We start from the raw sequence: 22,388 nt of genomic DNA, 5'->3' as shown, positions 1-22,388 counted from the left end.
ATATGTATGTATGTATGTATGTATATATGTATGTATGTATGTATGTAAGCATACATATGTATTTAATTCACGTTACCTTTACCACCCCCACCGTTTCTACTACTACTACTACTACTACTACTACTACTACTACGACTACTGCTACTACTACTATTACTACCTCTACTACTACTAATGCTATGAGAACGTACTACAGCGCCACTACCAGTATACATTTATCATACCCTGGCGTAGCTTTTTAACATCATCACATAATATATTTACATATGCATATATACATACTCATATATATATATATGTGTATATAGATATACATGTTCGCATGTAAGTATGTAACAGGATTAAAAACCTCGTCAAAACTTGACTATATGCCGTTACCGCATGCATACATCTACATATACGTATGTACATACATACGCGCATACATTTACTAATTGGAAACTTCATATCTCACCATTCGCCAGCCACCCTTATTAATAGAGGGGAGAAAAGCTCACAAAGTTGGTTGGTTGATTGTTGTTGTTGTTGTTTTTATTATTATTTTACTGCTTTTATTATTTTTTTATAACGTTGTTGTTGCTATCAAAATGCAATGAACTCTGCTGCTGTGCTTTTGGTTGGGCTGACGTTATTATTGTTGTTGTTGTTTTTTTTATTGTTATTATTATTACAACTCTTTTTGCATTTTAGAAAAATAATATCAGCAACTGACACTACCTCGCACACACATACATACACCATCATGTAATAGTACAGTTGTAGTACATAAGCTTTAAAAAAAAAAAACAAAAAAAAAAAAAACAATAGAATGAATTATATATCAGGCATTAATCAGGCATTGTTTTAATATTTCAAGCACAAAACATACGCACATACGCATTCAAATAAGTGCACTTTCGCATACATATACACATAAAACTAAGTGTTTTTACCTTATACCACTCTTTCGTTTTCACCCTCTCTTTTTCTCCCTCTGCTTCTCTCCTTCTTTCCTTCTTTTTTCTCTCTGTATTCCGGTCAGTTAGGAAGTTACAAACCATGAATGCTTCTTATGTAAATATTATTAAGCCTTCCATATTCGTTTGTTTTAAAGTTTTCATCATATGCGTAAGAAGATCCCCGAAGCACCGGAATAGTGTGAATTCATAGTGCTATGTCTCATGTATATCTCATTGTTTTGCTTGTCACATCGAAAGTCTTAAGTTATCTCTTACGCAAGCTTTTAGATAAGTAGAAGTGTCGTGTTAAAGAAAGCTCAGACAGGGAGAAAGGCAATCATACCGATCACGCTTGGACACGCTCAAATAATATTCAATAAATATTATTTATTCCTTTTTTTTAATACGATGGTGTTCTATATATATATATGTGTGCCCACAGTGACGGCTAGATATAGATTAAAGCGAATTACCCTGCATCGTCTGAATTAATTAAATGCCTTGACAAGTCGCCCTTAACTTGGTTACTGGAGCTGGTCAGTGGCTGGTTATTGTAAAGACGACGAGAACGAATGAATAAAATTGGTGACGTCAGGTATAAATTAAAATTCAACAAAATTAGAGAAGTTTCCCTTTTATTTATTTATTTATTTTCTCCTTTTTTTTTTTACCTAAATCAAGCATTGACCTGTAATAACTATGGTCCATATTTCCACCCCTACGACAATTGAAAATATTTGTCCTTTAAATAAAGCTTGAATTCATTTCGTAAATAAAAGGAAAAAAAAAAGTTACGACGCGTGTCAAGTACTATGTAAGACTTGCGTAGATGGGGGTGTGCAATATATTCTTTACGATATAAGTTATCCAATCGATTCATTTATATTCTCATATCTGATAAACTATCTGAAAACTGAAACTCGATATCAATTATCGTATATTAGTTTTATTATTTCGTTTGTAACACTCAGATGTATTCACTTGTAGCCTGTTCCACAATGGTTTCCAATTCATGCAGCGTTCTTTGCTTTTTCATTCCACTCCAAATGAAGGGAGAAATTTTCCTTTGCGCATAAAACCAACCGTCAAAAATTTCTAAAGAGTGCTTACATTCGGTTTAAATCAATTTTTTTTAGTATTTGTATTGAAGCGAAGAAAGTTTACACCAAATTGCGTTTACATTAATTGCGACTTTATTGAAGATTGAGTGACAAATGCGCGTGCGGAGATCAAACGATTTAATTTTCTATTATTGGTTTGATACAAAAAATTAATAATAGCTTGGCGTGTGTGAAATTACAATTAAAGACAATTGTGTCTACAACATGTGTCAATATGCATAATCATATATATATGAAAATGCTTCGTTTATAAATTATTCGAATGTCAGTTTGGGCTGTTCGCCTTTCGGCGAGTTCGGGAGTTGATTTTGAGATTTCGGTGGTGGTCTACTACGTAGACTACGTAGATAAAAGGCGTGACTATTGAATTTTCATACCCGAGCTCATTCGCCTTGAGGTTAATAATACTTTAACTGCGACTGGCTGGTGGCTGCAGTTCTACCGAATGTTTGGTCGGTAGAGACATAGCGTTTACAAAAGCCACCATTGGGGAGTTGATTTTGAAACCTTTAGTAGTTTTTGGTAGATCCTATATTCATCGGCATCCTACCGCCTAGCCCAGTAGATAAAGGCACGACTATTGGATCTTCATATTCGAGTTCAATTTCCGATGTGGTCGAATATACTTTAACAGCGACTGGCATATGGTCGCAGCTGTACTGAATGCGCGGTTGGTAGAGGGAAAGTCACCAATGGGGAGTTGATGTTTAAGTCTAAGGTAGTTCTGGGTTGATCATATCTTCATCAGCGTACTAGCGCGTAGCCCAATAGATAAAAGGCGCGATATTGAATTCTCTGGTAGATCCCAGCTTCGTCGGCATCTTATTGCGTGGCCTAGTGCGGCTATCGTATCTGCATAACAGCGCTATTGGGATCGAGCATACTGCATCTGGCTTATGGCGGCAACTATACTGAATGTCCGGTTGATGAAGGCAAAAGTCACCATTCGATAGTTGATTTTGAAATCCCTAGTAGTTGCCGATAGAACCTAGCCCATCTTACCGCATAGCCTACATAATGTGATTCGTGACTTCGGAGTTCGATTTTCAATGTTGTCGAGCGTATTTTAATTGCGACTGGTGTTGAAAGCCACTATTCGGGATTTAATTATGAAATCTCTGATGGTTCTTGGCAGACTCTCGCTTCATCGGCATCCTACCGCGTAGCCTACTAGAAAAATGCGCGATTCTCGAGTCTGCGTTCAGTTCCCATTGGGATCGAGCATACTTTAAATGCAACTAGCATGTAACCGCAACTATATTGAAAGCTCGGTTCGTAGCTCGACAGCGCTAACCTACCTTGGCTTATACCTTGAAGACTCCGTTAATATCCTATCTGTCGCTACTTCTCTCTGCCCAAGGCTTAATGCATACATGTATGAGTAGCATCCCCTGAGTGCTTGGTAATTAAAACTTAAATGAATTGCTACTTGATCCATTCAGGGTTGTTAACTATAGCCCGTCAATATACTAGTGGTTCTAATATTCTGTCTGAGAAAAGATAATAACACACGTTTAAGTATTCAGCCTAACTGAACCGAACTCTTCATTTTTTGGTATAAAATTTTATAAAGAAAAGCCATAACTGAATACATTTTGCGAATACTTTCGTCTATCATTTTCAAATCATTATTTTTTTTTATATCTTCTTTCATAGCTTATCGTTATGGTAATATTTATATGAATCATGTTAACCTCTAGCTTGTGAAAAAAATACACAGATAATCTCTCTGATAATTGTTATACATATATATATACATTTCTTTTTTTCTCCAATGATTGTCATCGTGAATATTACACAATTGGTTGATTACTCCACCAAGGTACGTGAAAATTGTAATTAGTATGAATGAATTGCGTTTTCCCAGAACGTAAATGAAAACCGAGTATAATGAAAACTATGCGGTTGGGATTTTAAATTTATCTCCTATTAATGCAAAAAAAAAAAAAAAATTTTAATTGCAAACTCATTAGTCTACAGGTAAATTGATCTATTTTGATTCATAATGATTGATAACAATCTTTTGTTGTGAAAACAAATAGGAATGCTATTTTCGGACAAGGTCTATCATAGATACCCTGCACTACTGGGTTTAATTAATAATATACTGAAAATTAGACGTTACTTATATGTAAATGCGTAATTTTCTTGAAGGCCTTTATATCGGAGGATGTTCAAATGCCAGATTGGTCTTAATTTAACAAATCGAATCCACTTGTCGAAGACTTTACTATTTTCCAAATGCATTCGTTACAAAAAGCCAAGCACTCGACGATGTCGCAGAAAGGATTTGTATTCATGGGAGCTCCTGTACGTGATGCGGTCTAAAATATAGGTGGTCCAAATTCTCTATGCTTGACTTACTAAGCACAAGTTTTGGTCATAAAATATTAAAAATTAAATCTTTCGTCTTATATGGCTGGGGATCCGTAAAATAGATCTACGTAGTCCAAATTCGGTAAAGTTAACCTTCTTGTCAAGTTACTATTGTGAACGAACTTTTATCAAGAAGTATTGAAAATTAGGCTTGTTTACCATAATAGCATTCAGTTTCCGTAAGAATGGTTATATAGCAAGGAGTTCAAAAATTTTACACGTCCAATTCAAAGTTTTCACCCCAATTCAAAATCCCGAAATACTATTACTTTTTGGCACGAAATCGTAAAAATTACAATATTTTTTCTTATAATTGCTTATCACGACATTATGTGGCGAAGGTTGAGAAAATGGATCGAATCGAACCATTTTGATTGGGTCAAAGCATGCCAGTGTACGAAATTTTATTAAAATATCTCAAAAACTATGACCAATAGCTTGAACACAAGTTTTCATGGATAGAAATCAGACGAACAGACAAGCTTCGATGAATTCAGAAAATCTATCTAAGTCCTTCTGCAAGTTATGTATATCCGCACTTACTTAACTTAATATATCCTGTACCACAAGTGTTATAGGGTATAATTATGAGATGATTTAGGCTTGTCGGTCTGTCTGGGGTGTTAATGAACGCCAGCTATGGGACCGAAAGCTGGAACTTGGCATACTTGATAATCCTAGAGTTCAGGTTCTTGAAAATAGATGTTGTCACCTTGGACTTATGTCCGCAATATGCAAAAAATTACACGAACGACAGATGATAAGCTTGCAACCTAATAAGAAACTTTCTTCCCAAAATTAGTGTATATTCATTAATACAGCCGCCTTCAAGGTGCAAAATACAATCGGTCCAATTGTTTTGTAACGTTTCGATATCTGTTTTAGATAACGGTTAGCGACGGTCTGTAAAATAAGTTGCTTTTACCGCAACGCCTGGAGCTTTGGTATTTGAAAACAGACAATTGTCGGCCACATTTAAAGAACACAGTTCACCGACTTTCTAAAGCCTAGATTTTGATTCAATATATGGCAAACACGTGTGTCCGTAATGTCTGCTATCTCCCTCATCTAAATTCACTGTTTCTCCAGCACCATTTGATGAACTTTAGCGATGTTTTCGCCAATGTTTATAGTTTATAGCCGTCCCGATATTAATCTGATACGGGAATATTTCAATTCAACTACCCAAAAATTCATAGTCGTACACGCCATGTCTTTAAATAATGTGGGTGTGTTGCCTTTTGAAAATAAGGATGTCATGACAGCCCGAAAGCATATTTTCGCAAACGATTGTCACAAACAATAATCGAGCGTCCGAAATGCTTAGAATTGCTGGTAAATAATTATCAGCTCATAAACAAACGTTGCGTTGGGGCCAATTTCTGATGACCGAGTCAGAAATTGACTGTTCAGGCATTTTGAAGGCCGATAGTGTAGAGTACCGTTCTGAGACTCCGTAAAGATAACATTGGAGTCCCAGGCTTGTCTTCCAGTGTCTTCAAATATTGAATGAATTAGGCAAGCACAATGACGTGCGCTTAATATGGGTGCCTGGCCATTCGGAAGTTGGGGGCTGCGAAAGGACTGACTGTCTAGCTAAGAGGACCGTCTGGTCATTCGGGTTTGAGCGCGATGAAAGGCCGGATTGACTAGCTAAGAGGAGGGTCCGAGGGACCATGTTAGGTCCTGAGCCTTTGTGTGGCTTCCCAATCAACACGAGCAACGGACACGGAGAAAATAGGCTTGCTATTGGAAGCAATGCACAAGACAGTGGCAAACAAAAAGATTCATAAAATCTTCCGGTATAGCACACAAACTACTGGAACTAAGAAGAACTGACCTACGCTTCGTCACAGACTTCAACACGGGTCATAATTACCTCGGAGATCATCTGAAAAAAATATATATATCCGATACTGATTCATGCATATTCTGCCAAAAGGCAAATGACGCGTCCCGTCATATTCTATGTGAATGTGAGTCCGTCTGCTGATTCACCAGACACCAAGTGTTTGGCGAGCACTTTACAACATCGGACACGGTATGGCGCTCCAAATGCAAGAAGCTGGCGGGGTTCATAAGTACCCTAAAACTGGACGGTTTGGGGTGCGGGCAAATACAGCAGATCACGGTACCGTGGTAAACAAAACCTTTTTGGAAAACCCTGGTTTGACGCAAATTCTCTCCCTTGACAACGGCGCACATTCACTTGTCAATTGAATTTATTCCGTCGAAATTCTGCGTCAACGTACTATCTCTCTACGTTTGCGGAACGGTTTCTTTTCATTGAACATGTAAATTGTCTCGTTTGCGTCAAAGTCCACGAAGTGTTGTGGGATTGTATGAAACTATAATATAAAGGATATTTACGATATGAGAAATATATGGTCGCTACCCATGCATGTGATATTTCCTTTGCGCTAATGATCGTTCTCTCGCGCCATCAAATGTAGCACATAAGCCAGAGGCGAGCGTTTTAATATATTTTTCAAAACGCGGCCCAAGTCAAGTGTAACAATTTTCTTATATTGAAAGCGCACTTATCCCCACACCTTTTTGCGTATATAAAACATGTGTATAAATGTAGATGTAATTCTTGTTGAAAGCATTCAGGTAAACTTGTACAACAATACCGTTTCAATCTGGAGTTTATTTTATTTAAAACCTTTTATTGTATGAATAAAGGAAACTTTGTTTTATTATAGAAAGAATAAGAATAAGCAAAAAATATTTACCTTTGAAAGTGTACATGCGTATGCATGCATTGTCGGATTTATAGCCAGCAAAAACGCTATGACACCATTAAAATTCTTACGTAGAACACATTTATAGGATTTGCTTCAATTCAAGCTAAGCCTTTAATTTCTAATTTGTATTCGCTCAAGAAATTTATATTTTCAACACATTGGAGAAAAACATCATAAGCTTACAAATTTTTAAATTATAATTTGTTGAAGATTATTGAGCAAAATACATATTATGTGAAATCACTATAATGCTCATCATTGGAGAGCAGCGAGACTGTCCATATTGTCATATCTACTTTTTTTCTTGCTTATTTCTAGGGGCTTTATAAAAGTAATTAATGTATGTTATGGGTCTGGCGCCTTTCATCAAACTTTTTTTTGCTGTGCTTACTTCATTTTTGTTTTTCTGTAGAAGTTTGAAAGCCTGTGTGTGTGGTCAAATTTCTGTCCGATTGCACGAGATTCGTGGTAGGTGTAGTTGGCCCAAATCGCGGCAAGAGCCTAAGTTTGGTATGGAGTTGCATAACAAACGGACGACTGACCCAAAGAAAGAAAACTAGTGCCTCGCCCTTACCAGGGGAAAGATTCACGCCTATACGTATCTCCACTGGAACTCAAGGATATCCTCGGGGCGCTGAGTGTGCGTTTAGGAAGGGATTAAACCTTCACGGCAGGTATCCACATTAAACATCTACAGACATCTACTGTCTGATGAGCTTCTGTAATAGAACGATAAGTCAAGAAGTTAATGGGTGTCCACGGAGGTCAGCTTGCCCAAAAGTAGGATTGCTCCTAGTACGATGATGCACTACTCATCTAATTATCGGGATAAATGCTGACTTAGCTGACTGCTAAGTACGGATTTTCGGGAAGAATCATGGTGGCTCTAGATACCCCGAAGTTTCATGAGAAACTGTCCAGGAGATGTTTAGATAGGCCTCGACCCATATCAATAAGGGCGAAACTGGCTGCCAACCATTGTCTATTTTGTTACCTCACGAATAGTAGAACCTCCTTCAATGAGGATTGTCCTATCGGGCGCTGTAGGGTTAGGCCTTTACGGTAGGAACTCAAGTAAGACTCAAGTGACAATATCTTCGAAAGCGGAAATTTATTGGATAAGGAAAATCATTTACATCGGCCGTCGGCTCGTAGTTAGACTTGAAAATTTCGCCTAATAATTGATGTTGATTGGAACATCAATTCCAATCAAATGATTATTTTGCTCGTTTACGGGATTACCGAGATGGATCTTTGCATGTCTGTCAATCTGTCCAATTAATGCAATTACGATTGTGACCAAAAAACTTGGTTGGAAAGAAAAAGTTGATCCCAAAATTGTTCTTACCAATCCTTCTAGATTAAGATCGGAAATTAGCAAAATCGTTTCACTCACAAGGATCAGCAAAATTATCATTTTATTTCATAGTGAGTGAGCATGTGTACTTCATGAAGTTGTCGACGCATATTTCTACCCGATTTAGCAGATTAAGCCAATGTGCTATACTCGTGGGGTATCAGTATAGCAAAATAAATCCGCTTAACAAAAAATGAATTTTACAAAATAAAACAAAATTTTTTTTTTTATTAAAAAATTGTAATGAAAAATTATGGGGTTTGAAATGAATCTTCTTTGGTATGCTATTGATGTTGGGACAATTGTAATAGATTAACTTTTGACTACTTTTTTTTTTTTATTAGAAATTATAAAAAAAAAAAGTAAAATAAAAAGAATTTCATGAGATATGCAAGCATTTGACAGCATTATCCACTGGATTATATGCACGTGCTTTATTTACTTAATGTCTTCGTTCGCCTGGTCAATCTTAAAGTTGTGTTTTCAGCAATTTTATTGTTGCACTTGTTTTCTGGTCATAGGAATATTTTAAAGCTTTAAAATGCGCCAGCGATTTTCCAACCCTTACAATCATCAACGACGATGACTATCCCCCAATGCTATTTATATATATATATATATATATATATATATATTTATATATACATTCATACATACATATATATAAACGTTTGTGTTTATATACATATATATGTATATATAGTGATATTTAAATGTGTTAGTAAATGACAGGAGTGAGTATAACACATACTCTAACTTCAGACTATATTACGCATTATATATGTACTAACATATGTATATACAAACACTTATATGTGTACACTTGTGGTGTTGCTGGTATTATTACATATACGTACATCGTTATATTAACTCATATACAGTTACTCTCATACTTTTTTCAATTCACTCAACCGTAGATGGGGGTATTCTAAAATTGTCATTCCGTTTGCACTACGCAGAGATGCACATCTCTATGAAGATTGCTTCGCAGTAGGATTTTCCGGACTATTTGCTTTTCGTTGTAAGTCGACAATTCCATTCCCAATTACATATGTACATTTTCGTTCAGATGTTATGTAGAAAATATTTGCCCACTTTCATTTTAGGTTAAGTGAAACTAAAATTTATTTTTTCATTATCAGAATTACATGTGAGACATTTCTCACAATTTATTTCCTTTTATAGTCTATTTTTCGTTATACACGTCATCTTATACTCGAATGTTCATAAGAATGTTCATTTATTAATGATTAAAAATCTCGCGAATTTATTCCGAGCAATCAACATATATATATATATATATATATACCTCAATCAAATATATGATGGGTATCCAAGATTCGCCATAAGAAGAATGCAATTTTCTCAGACTTTTCATTATATATATATATATATATATATGTATGTACGCATACATTCATCTTGTAAGCATGTGTTTTTATTTATTTTTCTCCCTTCTACAAAAATTTCATTTCCATCATTCCATTAGTCATCCCGAGACTATCGCGGCTTTATAACTCTGTTTATCCTTTCCACCATATACATTCCCAGGCAGCTGACACTACTATACTAGTGTATAAGTGTATGTATCAAGTTCAGCTCATTCCTTTCTCTTCATTTTATCACTCGAACTCTCATTGTTTTTTATTCCATCATTCTCTTAATTTTTCGCTTAATACTTGGTCAATTCCATCGGCATGAGTATAAATACTCATAAACACCATGCTGCATTAGTAAGCAACAATACAGTACAATGTTCGGGCGGTTCGGGTTTGACTTTATTGTCATGAAATATGTGCCCGACAGCCAGAGTTTTCCCATTAACTTATATATTTCATTTTTTATCTTTAGCACACTAAGCATGCTTTGCTCCAGTTTATCAGCCACCATTAGACTCAACTCAATACAATCCACATTTCTTCGTTCTCCACACACGCTGCTCCCATACGCCCGCGTAGAAATTTCTTTAGTTCATTTTCCGATGAGAATGCAAACATTATTTTTCGAGTTTCTCTCTCTGAACATATTCTGTTTTTTACTTATCCACCACTTACTCACATTTTTACATATCTATGAATATTACTGATACCGAGAAACTTAATATGTTTGTTTGGTTAGTGAAGGTAATTATGTTGATTCTTTTCCTATATATATATATATATATATATATATATGTATATATGTATATATATGTATATATGTATATATGTATATATGTATATATGTGAAAGTGATGTTAAAAGTGAAAACAATTGTTTCACTGTGGTCAAGTAAACAATAGTGTAATCCTTACTGAAAATAATGTTTTTAGTTTCGCTCTTCTATCCGGTTCCCAATCACTTAGTGATAATGAAAATATATATATATACAATGATTTGTTGATGTTATCATATATTATATTAGTTAGTGTTCATATTTTTTTTGTTCGCTTAATATGTATCGCGTGCATGATATAATCGAAAAACGTAAAGCTTTCCAAGAATTCAACCTTAGAATTGCATCCATTCATATTAACTAAGAGAAAGACTTTTTAGTGTTTTTCTTTACCAAAAACTCAAGTATACTCTTATTGTACTCTGCAGGGTATATTATATGGTATAGGGTATTTGAAGTTAGTGCGGATGTATGTAATACCAAGAAGGGCTTAAGGCCCGCTTTTTATTGTAGAAAATGATTCTGAGTAATTCTAAGCCTGTCTGTCCGTCTGTCCGTCAGATGTGGATTCATGTAAATTGACTTTCCAGCTACAGGTGGCAATTTTTAAGGAAATACCCAAAGACGAACATTATTGTAAATGATTTGGATCGGACCACTTACAATGCCTCATTCTGCAAACTCGCTACATGGAAACAAATTGCAATTTTCCATACCTTTTCGACAAAAGTGGCTAAATAGGACTATTTCGACATTCCGAATTAGTGTGAAAACTTTCGACCGGCTGGGGAGAGTTTTTGAGTCCCTCTCATATAACCATTCTTACGAAAATTGAATCTTTACTTGATGAAAATTTCGAATGTTCACTTTTTTTGACTCATAATAGAAAACTGAGAAAAAAATCAATCTTACCGAATTTGGATCACCACGCATGTAAAGATTCTCTGGGAACGTAGATATTTAAATAGCAAAAATGCGTAAGTGTTATGAAATTTTTTTCATGATAGTAATTAAGAAAAATTAAATAAAAGGCCTAAGTTGAAGCACATGGGTCTGTTTATTGGCTCCACTCGGAAAAAGGCTTCATTTTCAATAATTTATTAGGAAAATTAATTCATAGAAGCGTTTGAGCAAATAGTTAACGGCAGGGAATTTGAATTACGTCTATTTTCTATGGACGCCAACATATATAGACGCCATTACGAAACGCAAACTCTTATATGGGGAGTAGGTCTGTACATTTTGGTGCACTATTATCAAAACGTGTGAATAACTATGTTAGGCGAAGTGGTGTAGGGTATGCAAGAGTTCATGTAGCCCGACTGTAATGTTGTGACTTGTTTTTTGACGAGCCCAAGTACTACTGCTTAGTCACGTTTGCCGAGAAGTTGTCGGAAAAGTTGACCGATCTACACCATTTTTAATATCGGTTGTCTTTCGGTCAAAATACGTCAATGTAGCAAATTTCACCAAAATATCTCAAAAATTGCAATCTGTGTGGTTGACCACAAATTTACATGGACATACGTCTGATAGACAGACGAGTTAAATTCAGGAAATGATTCTCATTTGAAGGGTCTATCTTAAGCCCTTCTGCGTGTAACATGCCCGAGCAAACTTACTCCACCAAACGCGGTGGAATTCTAAATTGATTGACATAATAACGAAGTAAACGTTACGTCTATCTTAAGTCCATCTAGATGTTGCACATGCATTAACATTAACTTGATATACCATAATGTACTTAGTATAGGCTACATAGTGTATGAAGTGTAGGAAATTTTTACCAATTGTTTTTGTCCGCCCCTGACAAGGTGTAGGTGACAAGTACTTGAAATATGGCAAAATTTTCCGCAATATCGTCGAGGAGGATAAAAGAAATATCTTTCCTGGTGCTAGTTAGCGGTAAGAAGCTGTGCAAAGACAACCCCGAAAGTGCAATTGTTATTCAGTCGACGTGCGGTGGTGTCTACGGGTGCAGGTACCTTTGTTTTCTTACTTTCCTACACGTAGGAAGCGTTTGCTCTTCTTTAAGTTATGCAAGGTTAAGGCCAACCAATAAACAATATAGAATGAGGTGAACAAATATTATGCAAACAAACTTGTAAAAGTTAATTTTTTTCTTTTTTTACATTACAGTATCCGTTGCTAATAATGCTATGCAATATGGACAAAATATATCAATACCGTATTCTCAACCGCAAACTGATTTGAATTTTTTAAATGCTGCCGCTGCTGGCGTTGATCATAAGGGAAAAATACATCCAAAAATTGAACGTGACCGTGAAGAAGGTAAGTTACCCTATATAATAATCATTTTTGTTTTAATGCACAGCAAAAAATATTATTTCAAGGTAAATGTAAAAAGAATTTCCAAAAAAAAAAAAGTGTTTTTAGCATCCGTTGTGGCTATTAAAACTACCACGAAAATTGTTAGAATAATATTCCTTTGTTTAAGAAGAAAGAAAAAATTGAACAAGTAAGAAAATTATACTCGATCTTGAGAGGACTTTTATATATATGTATATATATGTTGATCGCCGTTATCTGAAAAAAAAGAAAAGAAGCAAAAGAACTACATTCTCATAGTCTATTTTCAATATAAAAGCTTTTCTCGTATAGACGTGCGGGCGTTGTAGGCATATCCTTAAAAAAGTTTACGTCACTTCCAAATTCGTTTGCAAATTCGTAGGCGATAACTTCATTTTCGCTAATGGCGCAATGTTTACCGCAAATATTATACAGTTATGCAGACCGACAGACGAATATATTTAGGCGCATTCCAAATTTGAAACTGGCTAAGAATTTCTATACTTTATGGGGTTCTTAAACCTTGTTTGTACTACTTATAAAGGTATTGAAAAAAATATTAAATTTTGATACACTGTAATATTGTATAGGCGTGATCAACTTTTTCGACTTTTGTGCAAATGCTACAGCGGACAATGAGCAAAAACACAATTTTTAATTCCCTTTGAAAAACAGAGTTGTTCTCAGTTTAAGCGGTGCTACGGGTGTGCCCTTCGATCGATTTGTCCCATTTTCAATGCCACCCTCCCTGCGAGAACGTCTAACGTTTTTACCAAATTTGAAGTCGAAAGATTATTTTTGCTGAGAATGTTTACTATAGCCATTACTATAGCCGGACAGACAGACGGACATGCTTGAATCGATTCAAAATTTGGTGCTGAAGATTTTTTCTGGGCTTTGCAAACGTTTTGATAAAATGAATATAACCCTCATCCTTCGATGAGAAACACTTCTCCATTGCTCTTCTCCTGTCATACTTCCTCTTCCCTATATAATAATTCTGATGACCTTGTCATTCCAAAAATATTCTTTAATTCAGCTTTAATAAATTTAGTAACCATTAGACACATCATAGAAATTTACAAAAAAACGTTTACATACATGTGTGCTTTAGCTATAATCCTTTAGAAGGAAAGCAAAAAAAAAGTTCAAGGACATATACCGAATTATAATAAAAATAATAAGAAAAGAAAAGGATAGAAAGAAAACAACAGCGAAGAGACCCTTATCTTGTTGTTTTATTGTAAGAATTTCTTATGCTTTGTGACATTTTATGCTGTTGTCTGTTTACTGAGAGATTCGTCCTATTATTCTTTACCCTTTTTATTTTTCACTTGTTTATTTTATCCTTGCTTTTTTTCGTTCCTTTCACGCTTCATAAAAGGGGTGAATTAATCAAAGCTTTGTACACGTTTAGAATTAGATAACAAATACCTTGTGAAATGATATTCTTGACCAACATAAGCAACCGAAAAGACTTATTCCATTTACCATTCATCAGAGCAGCAGTCACGTTCTTTTTTTCTAGACTGCCAAGGCACATGGAAGCATGAAATATGTTCTCAAAGTACCATTTACGTTACAAGTCAAGTTACGCTTACAAGGAAACAATTTATTTTCCAGAACACCCCTTGGAATCACGAGTGCAATATTAAGACTTCTGAGGCAAACGGGATGTTAAGCTGCCATTTTTCTTATAATTCATGTTACATTAAAGGGCAAGCAAAAAGTCCTCATTAAGCCCTCACATATTTATTCTTCTTTACTTCGCCATTATTCGAACAAGTGTTGGATCACTAAACCTTAGAGATAATTGGCTAAAGTTTTTACCCTAGTTCGGCGGGCTGATCGACTATAAAGATTTTTATACTCCCTGTAAATGTTTCTACTGAGTATCAAGCCGATACCAGTTACCAACTGTACGTTACAGTTTTTTGTCTTCTATAAAAGTGAGAGCAAAGACATCTCGTCTATTTTTTGACTCGAGCACAGGCATTAGCTATGTGTAACAATAGTAAGAGAGTAAGTTTTCTGTCACAATTTTTGTGATGACCAGCAACCCAGCAAGGAACGACTGGGATACAGATGAACTGGGCTTAAATCTGTTCAGAATCTTACGGTGAACTGGATCTTTAAAGCGTATCCCTGGAGGAAAAGCCAGTTATAATACTTCCTTGTTATAGTCACTACGTAGCCCTCAAAAAGAACCTATAGGCTCTATGAACAACGATTGACAAACAGGCAGAAGAACTTAAGTCAGTCCACAATGATAGGGTAATCAAGGATTTACAGGACCTCAAAAGCGTAACGTGGTTGAGAAAGTTTTTAGTGTTATTAGAACACTAAAACAGTTTTTAGTGTTTTTAGTATTATCAGGACAATGGTAATGCAACAGTTCTAATTAGAATAGCTTTTAGTGTTCTAATAACACTAAAAACTTTCTCAACCACTTTACCTAATGTATTTTCTTCTATAATTTTTTGTGGGTCTTAAGAATCATATCAGAAGTTTTTGCTTTAAATTTTTTACTTTTTTAACTTATGATTTATGATTTTATTTTCTTAATTTTGTTTTTCGTTAAACATTTTTCGTTTTAAAGGATTTTCCTAAAAGCGAAAATTAAATGAACAAAACCCCAACTTCTTTTTTCCGGAAATGATCACAGTACTCAATCAACAAATTTTACAAAATGTTAATCAATCATGGCAAACGTTGGCCAATACTGCCAATACCGTCGACTATTCATCGCATTTGCTCTCCGCTACACTGCCAATCTCCATACAACATTTTCTCAAATATTCTGAAACAATAAAAAAAGAATCCTCAGGTATTGTGGGCTCGCAAATCAACTCAGGGAATTTGAATTTAAGCAATTTAGATACCTCATCCGGATTCAATATTAAAGGCGACGTGCTAAAGAATGGCACCAATTTGGCTAGTTTGGCGCTGGGCGGAGTGGCTTTGGCACCGACAAACAATGCCAACGGGAATCATCATACTCATAATGGGGGCGTTGGTCCGTTAGGAGCCGGTTTATTGGGCATGGATCATACAGCGCATTTGACAAGTTTAACTGACGCCAATGCGGGACAATTGGTACAACAGCAACAACAACAACAACAACAACAACAGCAACAGCAGCAACAACAGCAGCAACAACAACAGCAACAGCAAAATGCAGCCAATAATGTGAATGGTACAAATAACGCGGGGGGAGTAGCGAATGGAACGCCTACCGTTACCAGTACAGCATCGGCGGCCACTATTAGTACTGGTGCTGGTAACGCAACTAGTACTACTGGGAAAAAAGGTAAGAAGAAGAAACCTCCGAAAGAGAAGAAACCACGACCCAAACCGGGCGAGATACGTGAAACAAAAGCCCTGGATGGTTCGACGCTATTCTGTTGCCCCGAATGTCAGATGGCATATCCCGATCGCAGCCTAATCGAACAACATGTCGTCTCGCATGCCGTCGAAAGGCGTTTTGTTTGCGATATTTGCAATGCGGCTTTAAAGCGCAAAGATCACTTAACTCGACATAAATTGTCTCATATACCCGATCGGCCGCATGTTTGTAATGTAAGTAACAGAAAAAATATATATATAAACTATATAATAAAAATTTGTCGCTTAGATTTGTATGAAATCGTTTAAGCGTAAGGAGCAATTAACTTTACACATCGTGATACATTCGGGCGAGAAGAAACATGTCTGCATTGAATGTGGCAAAGGTATAATGAATGAATGAATCAATGAATGAATTCAAAACCTTTTTTTTTTTGTTTTTTTTTCTTTTTTCTGTTTTCAGGATTCTATCGTAAAGATCACTTACGCAAACATACACGATCTCATATAGCAAGGCGTGTAAAATCGGAAGTGTCAGCACAAAATGTTACTGGGAGCGGTAATGCCAATAATACTGGCGGTCAAACTAACAATTTGCACGGCTCCTGAGGTTCGTACAAGGACTTTTGGTAAATTATTAAAAAATTTCAATAATAGAAATCTTTTCAAATGTCTTAAATACGATTAAGAGAAAAAATACGGTTGTTCTTGCATTAATAATTCGCAACTTAATCTATTTAAAATGTTGGAAAAGGATTTATGAAATTTTATAAAAATTTATTAGAGGTCCTGTTAAGCGTGTCTCCTTAAGAATTATTTACTTTATTTAGTTTATTATATACGCATATTTTTTTTTTTTAATTAATTTTTCTGTCTATCTCTCTCTCACATACTAAATCGCACAAAATGATGTATTTTTATTTTAATGTAATTTTCACACACACACACACAAACACACACATGTAAAAAGTTATTCAATGAAATGAAACATTACATTAAAATTTGAAAAGGTATAGCAATTATAATGTACAAAAAGTGAAATGCAACTAAATAATAATAATAATAATAATTTCGATATGAATCAAATGTTGTGGGTTTACTACAAAAGCAATACATGCCAACAAGTTGCATAATACCATAACCGTATGCCATTCATAAATACCAGCTAAAATTAACACAAGTCAATGATAGAGAAGGTTTTTTTTTTCTTTAAAGCATTTTTCATAAAAAAAACGTATTTTTCAAATTTTTTTTTTTTTTTAAATCAAAATTTTAAACGCATGCAATAAGGAAAAAATTATATACACTTTGGACAGAAAATTTTACTTGCATGGAAACAATAATATATCACATTGATCTCATGCGATTTATTTATTCACCTCCCAATATGCAATATTTGATATTGTTTTGATACAAACTGCCAGCACTTCATAGAGGAAATTTACGATGAAATAGTATGAAATAGTTTCCATGTCGGGGAATATTTTTCATGGTAGAGGAAGATTTTGCCCACTACTACGAATACTAATATTGTAGAGAAAGTTATTAGATATTAAACAAAAAAACAGTAACAGTGAAATAAAACTTTTTAAATCGCTGATGCCACAAAAGCTCAACGAAGAAGGTAAAAAAAATTTCAAAAATTCCAATTATTTTTCACTACCAGGGATTATTTCTCACTACCAGGGATTATTACTCAGGCATACGCAATTATTTCTCACTATAAGGGATTATTTTTCATACATATGTACGCATCAAAATGAAAGAATTTGAAAGCATCTAAGAGTAATTAAATGAGTGAGCTTGATATTGTTTACAATTCAGAAAGAAAAAGCGACTCTGAATTTGGAAGCATCTGAGAGTAATTAAATGAGCGAGCTTGAATTTGTTTACAATTGAGAAAGAATAGAAAAGCGACGAAAGAATTAAAGTAGCTGTTCTAAGACGTACAAGGGCTAATAATTCTCAATTAGAAATGAATGTAGCTACAAGAACTTCTTCGCAGTTCTCGCGAATAGTTCGGTTAAGAGCTACGACAACAACGACAACTACTACGACAAAAACTAGACGTACGGTCACCGAAAGGAATCAAAGAAGTAGTGGCGTATCAAGAACAAGAAAGCGACATAGGCGTCGCAATCAAGGTAGGCGACATACATACGTTGGTGAATACGATTTGAACAATTTCGATGCAAAATTTGCCATTAAGACAATTAAGAAAATTATTCGAAGGCGGAGGCAAAAGATCCTTTCAAAACGTAAAGCAAAAGCGGCAAGCAAAAGTTTAGCTGGCACTGGTGCTACATTTTCCCTGTTTGGGAGTCGAAATGATTTGGTCCTATTCCATGCCAAATTTGACATATAGACCTTGTTTGGAAAACGTTTCGGGACCAACCGACTTGAATCCGAAGTCATCAGCTAACCTAACGAATTTAGCTTTTAAAAAAAAAATTTATTACTCTTAAAAAAAAAAAGGTAGAAAATAGATCTTGTTGCCGTAAAATGGCTTACTTTTCATAAGAAGCCTTTTATAAGCAATAATTTGTGAGAAAACTTAGCATAAACACTAAGTATAAAACATTTCACAACAGTTATCAGCATGAGAAATTATACTTTATTGCCTTATAAAAGCTTAATGTTTTATATACAAGAAAATTAAGAAGGGACAAGTTTGGAAGTATGGTTCTATCACTTATTTGACAGGGCAAACCCATTTCCCCATGACAACCCACGAAAAGTTACACTTTGTCACCATATAAGGAGTTATTATTCTATATAGAAGAAGAAGGGAAAAGTTTGAAAAAGCAAATCTATTTCAACAACTTTTTTTTAAAAACATTAAAAATTTCAATTTATATCCATATAAAAAAAGACCATTTTAAAACAAGGTTTTGTATGGGAGGACACCCAAAGGCCAGTGTGCTCTAAATTTAGCAAACTTAATCCATTTACCAAGGACTTCATTATTTTGCAAATGCTTACGTTATAATGAACCACGAATTAGGCTTTCTCGACATGGATGGGCTTGCTGTCATGTGAGCCGCTATATATGGCGCTTTCTAACCAATAGATCAATGTGATCGAAATTTCCTGCGATTAATTTACTAAGGACAAGTTTTCATCATGAAATATTTAAGATTAGACTCTTTTGGCGAATAAAGCCTTATTTTTCATTAGAATCCTTGCATAGGTTTGGATCCAAATGGCTACATGGATCCATTGGCCTATATGGTCCAAATTCAGCAAACACATTACTGCACCAAGTTTCATGAAAGCATCTCGAAAATTGTGATCTATAGGATGAACATAGAAATACATGGACAGATATTAAATGAACGGAAAGACGAACAAGTTTTAATCGATTAAGAAAACAATTCTGAATGGAAGGGAATAATAATAGGTCTATTATCAAAGCAGCTCGAAAATTGTAACTTATACTGGGACAGATATTAGAAGAACGGACATCCGGACAGACAAGCTTTAATCGAGTCAGAAAATGATTCTTAATGAATCGCTAAAATAATAAGTGGGAATATCTCAAGTCTTTCTAGGTGTTACAACCGTCCGCAGGAATTTAATATGTCTCAGTTGATGTAGTGCATCAAAAAAATATCATAATGCTTGGCAAAAATGAATGATCGATTCTCCTTTTCCTTTGGATAAAGAACACAGACACATTTTTTTGCCTCCTTAATGGTCATACCTTAAGGTAAACCATACCTTCCCTCACTAACTAAACGAAAATGCTCAGATTAGAAAGTGGGCAAACAAATTAATAAAATGTGAAGGTACGAGTTCATGTTGCTCTCGTTTTCGTGGTGAAGGATTTTTGTGCTTTATAATACTGGAATATCTTCTCATTATTCGGTTTATTTAGTTTTTTATGGAATTTAAAATAGACCAAAAGAAGAAGAAAGAGTGTAACGGCTATCTGTCCTTAACATTACCTCGAAAATATGACTTGTGATGTTTTTCGCTGGCCGTTTATGAAAACCAAAATTTATTTAAAAATTGTAACATAAGAAATTTATATATTTATACACTCGTATTATACTCACGTGCAATTTACATAAATTTATTTTCAAATTCACATCCAGCGGTCTTAATATATATGTTTTTGTTGTTTAGTTTTATTAATTTTTCTAAGATAGAAAATAGTTTTACCTTTTATTTTCTGTGAGAAATATAAACATTCTTTCGTATTGATGTCATCATTTTCCTTTTACTTTTTTTTTTTTATTTTTCAATTGTCATATGGTGACGAGTCGATTTGAATAATTTTTATTGTGAGTTAAGGTATTATAAAAAATCAACTCTCTTTAACTATATTAGTTTTTAGGTTAAGTTAATAAGTCTCTTTGAATGAAAAAGCGCTTTTCGCAATCAAAAAGATTCTTATATCCACTGTTGAAGGATATGACCATAAAACCTAGTATTTCCGTTTCAGAAACTTCCGAAAACTATATGCAGTCTTTACAAGAACAAAATTCGAAGCCGATTTAACGATGCACCGATGCACCGTTAGTCTACCTGCTCATATGCTCGTCTGGTTAATATATTTGATTGATGGTTAATATATTGGTCAAATCATTCATCGTTATGCGCATCACACCGTTGCTCCATAAGTACATTAATCTCTTCAGCCCTCAAGCATCTTGTAGTGCTTTCTGTCCATCCCTACCTTCTCCAGTCACACTGTCTGATTACATGTTCGTCAACCAATATATCCTTAGATTTCCAAAACCTGCCAGTTCGAGTGCTCAGCAATCTATTCCTTCTGACGTGTGGTGAATCGTTGGTCCTTCCGTTCACACATACATCAATCTATCTACCCCTATGTATATCAAATTGCCCGTCCAAGTGCTTGTCAATGCATCCGACCATATATGAGTCCATATGTTCACCATTCCATCCCTTCCTATTCGGGCCAAGCGGTTGATCCTTGTGTTTGTCGGTCAATCCAGCTTTACATCTGGCAATCTGTCCGTCCATGCATATATTAGTTTATCTACCTCTATTGACCAAATTGCCCGGCCGCTCATCAATCTTTCCGTCCATACGTGCGGAAAATCGTCCGCTCAGATGTTCGCCATTCCACCCGCTCCTATCCGAGCCAAACGGTTAATCTTTGTGTTTGTCGGCCAATCCGTCTTTGTATCTATCAACATCTTTCGTCCAGATGTTCATCAATCAATCTGTTCTGATGCTTGTAAAATCATTCCTCCATATGTTCCCACTTAGTTCACCGCTACGAATTTATTCTCTCTGTTCATATGCTCGTCAGTATATACGCGTCCATGAGTGGTAAATCATCCGCCAATATGCTCACCATTCCATCTGCTAATAAGCGAATCAAGCGGTTGCCCTTTATGTTCGCTGAACAATCCGTCCGTCCGCATGTTCATCAATCTATCTATCCTTATGTGTGAATACTTTAACAATTCGCTCGTATAATCCCTCTGTTCAAATGCCTTTCAATACATCCGTTTTTGTAGGTGCTAAACTGTCCCTATGTCCGTCAATACAATTGTCAATAATGCACTCAATCAGCACACCCGAATATTAGATCTGTTCACAATAAACACACACTTAAATGTTATTATCTTCATCAATCGGTTAGGTAACACATAACCGAATTAAATGAAAGTTAAACCTGAATACCCACAATTTAGGACCTCAGGCCAATATATAAATTTTCTTATTCTTATTATGCTTTCAATAATTCCAAACGTTACTGTTACGTCATCGCTCTTAGGCTATAGCTTCTTTTTAATGCTTGAAACGGAAATCAAACGGCTCGTATGTATTTATATTATCCAGTTTTCAACATTTGGATATAACAACTAATTATTTTATAAAAGAAGGCTTGATTTGTTTTCATTTTTCACAAACAGATCAGAAAGAAAACCATACCACTATATAGACATATACGATACGATTTAAGTATATGAGCAAAAGAAAAACAAAATAAACAAACAAACAAAACAAAACAAACCTCAAATCGATTTATAAAAGCAACAGAAATACAAATTACACAAAC

General features: G+C 35.1%; 1 protein-coding gene across 1 annotated transcript in view; it reads left to right on the top strand.

The window, feature by feature from the left end:
* Window positions 1–17,303, top strand: part of LOC119639959 (myb-like protein AA) — a 23,343-nt gene extending 6,040 nt beyond the window's left edge. The window contains exons 2-5 of the mRNA XM_038037705.1: window positions 12,833–12,985; window positions 15,669–16,582; window positions 16,638–16,734; window positions 16,812–17,303. Coding sequence (XP_037893633.1) covers window positions 12,833–12,985; window positions 15,669–16,582; window positions 16,638–16,734; window positions 16,812–16,957 — 1,310 coding nt within the window. The 3' untranslated portion in view covers window positions 16,958–17,303. The remainder of the gene's footprint in view (window positions 1–12,832; window positions 12,986–15,668; window positions 16,583–16,637; window positions 16,735–16,811) is intronic.
* The last annotated feature ends 5,085 nt before the right edge of the window (window positions 17,304–22,388 follow it).

This window comes from Glossina fuscipes, unplaced genomic scaffold, assembly GCF_014805625.2.
Source record: "Glossina fuscipes isolate IAEA_lab_2018 unplaced genomic scaffold, Yale_Gfus_2 114, whole genome shotgun sequence".
NCBI classification, from domain to species: domain Eukaryota; kingdom Metazoa; phylum Arthropoda; class Insecta; order Diptera; family Glossinidae; genus Glossina; species Glossina fuscipes.
This window is presented reverse-complemented; position numbering and strand designations above follow the sequence as displayed.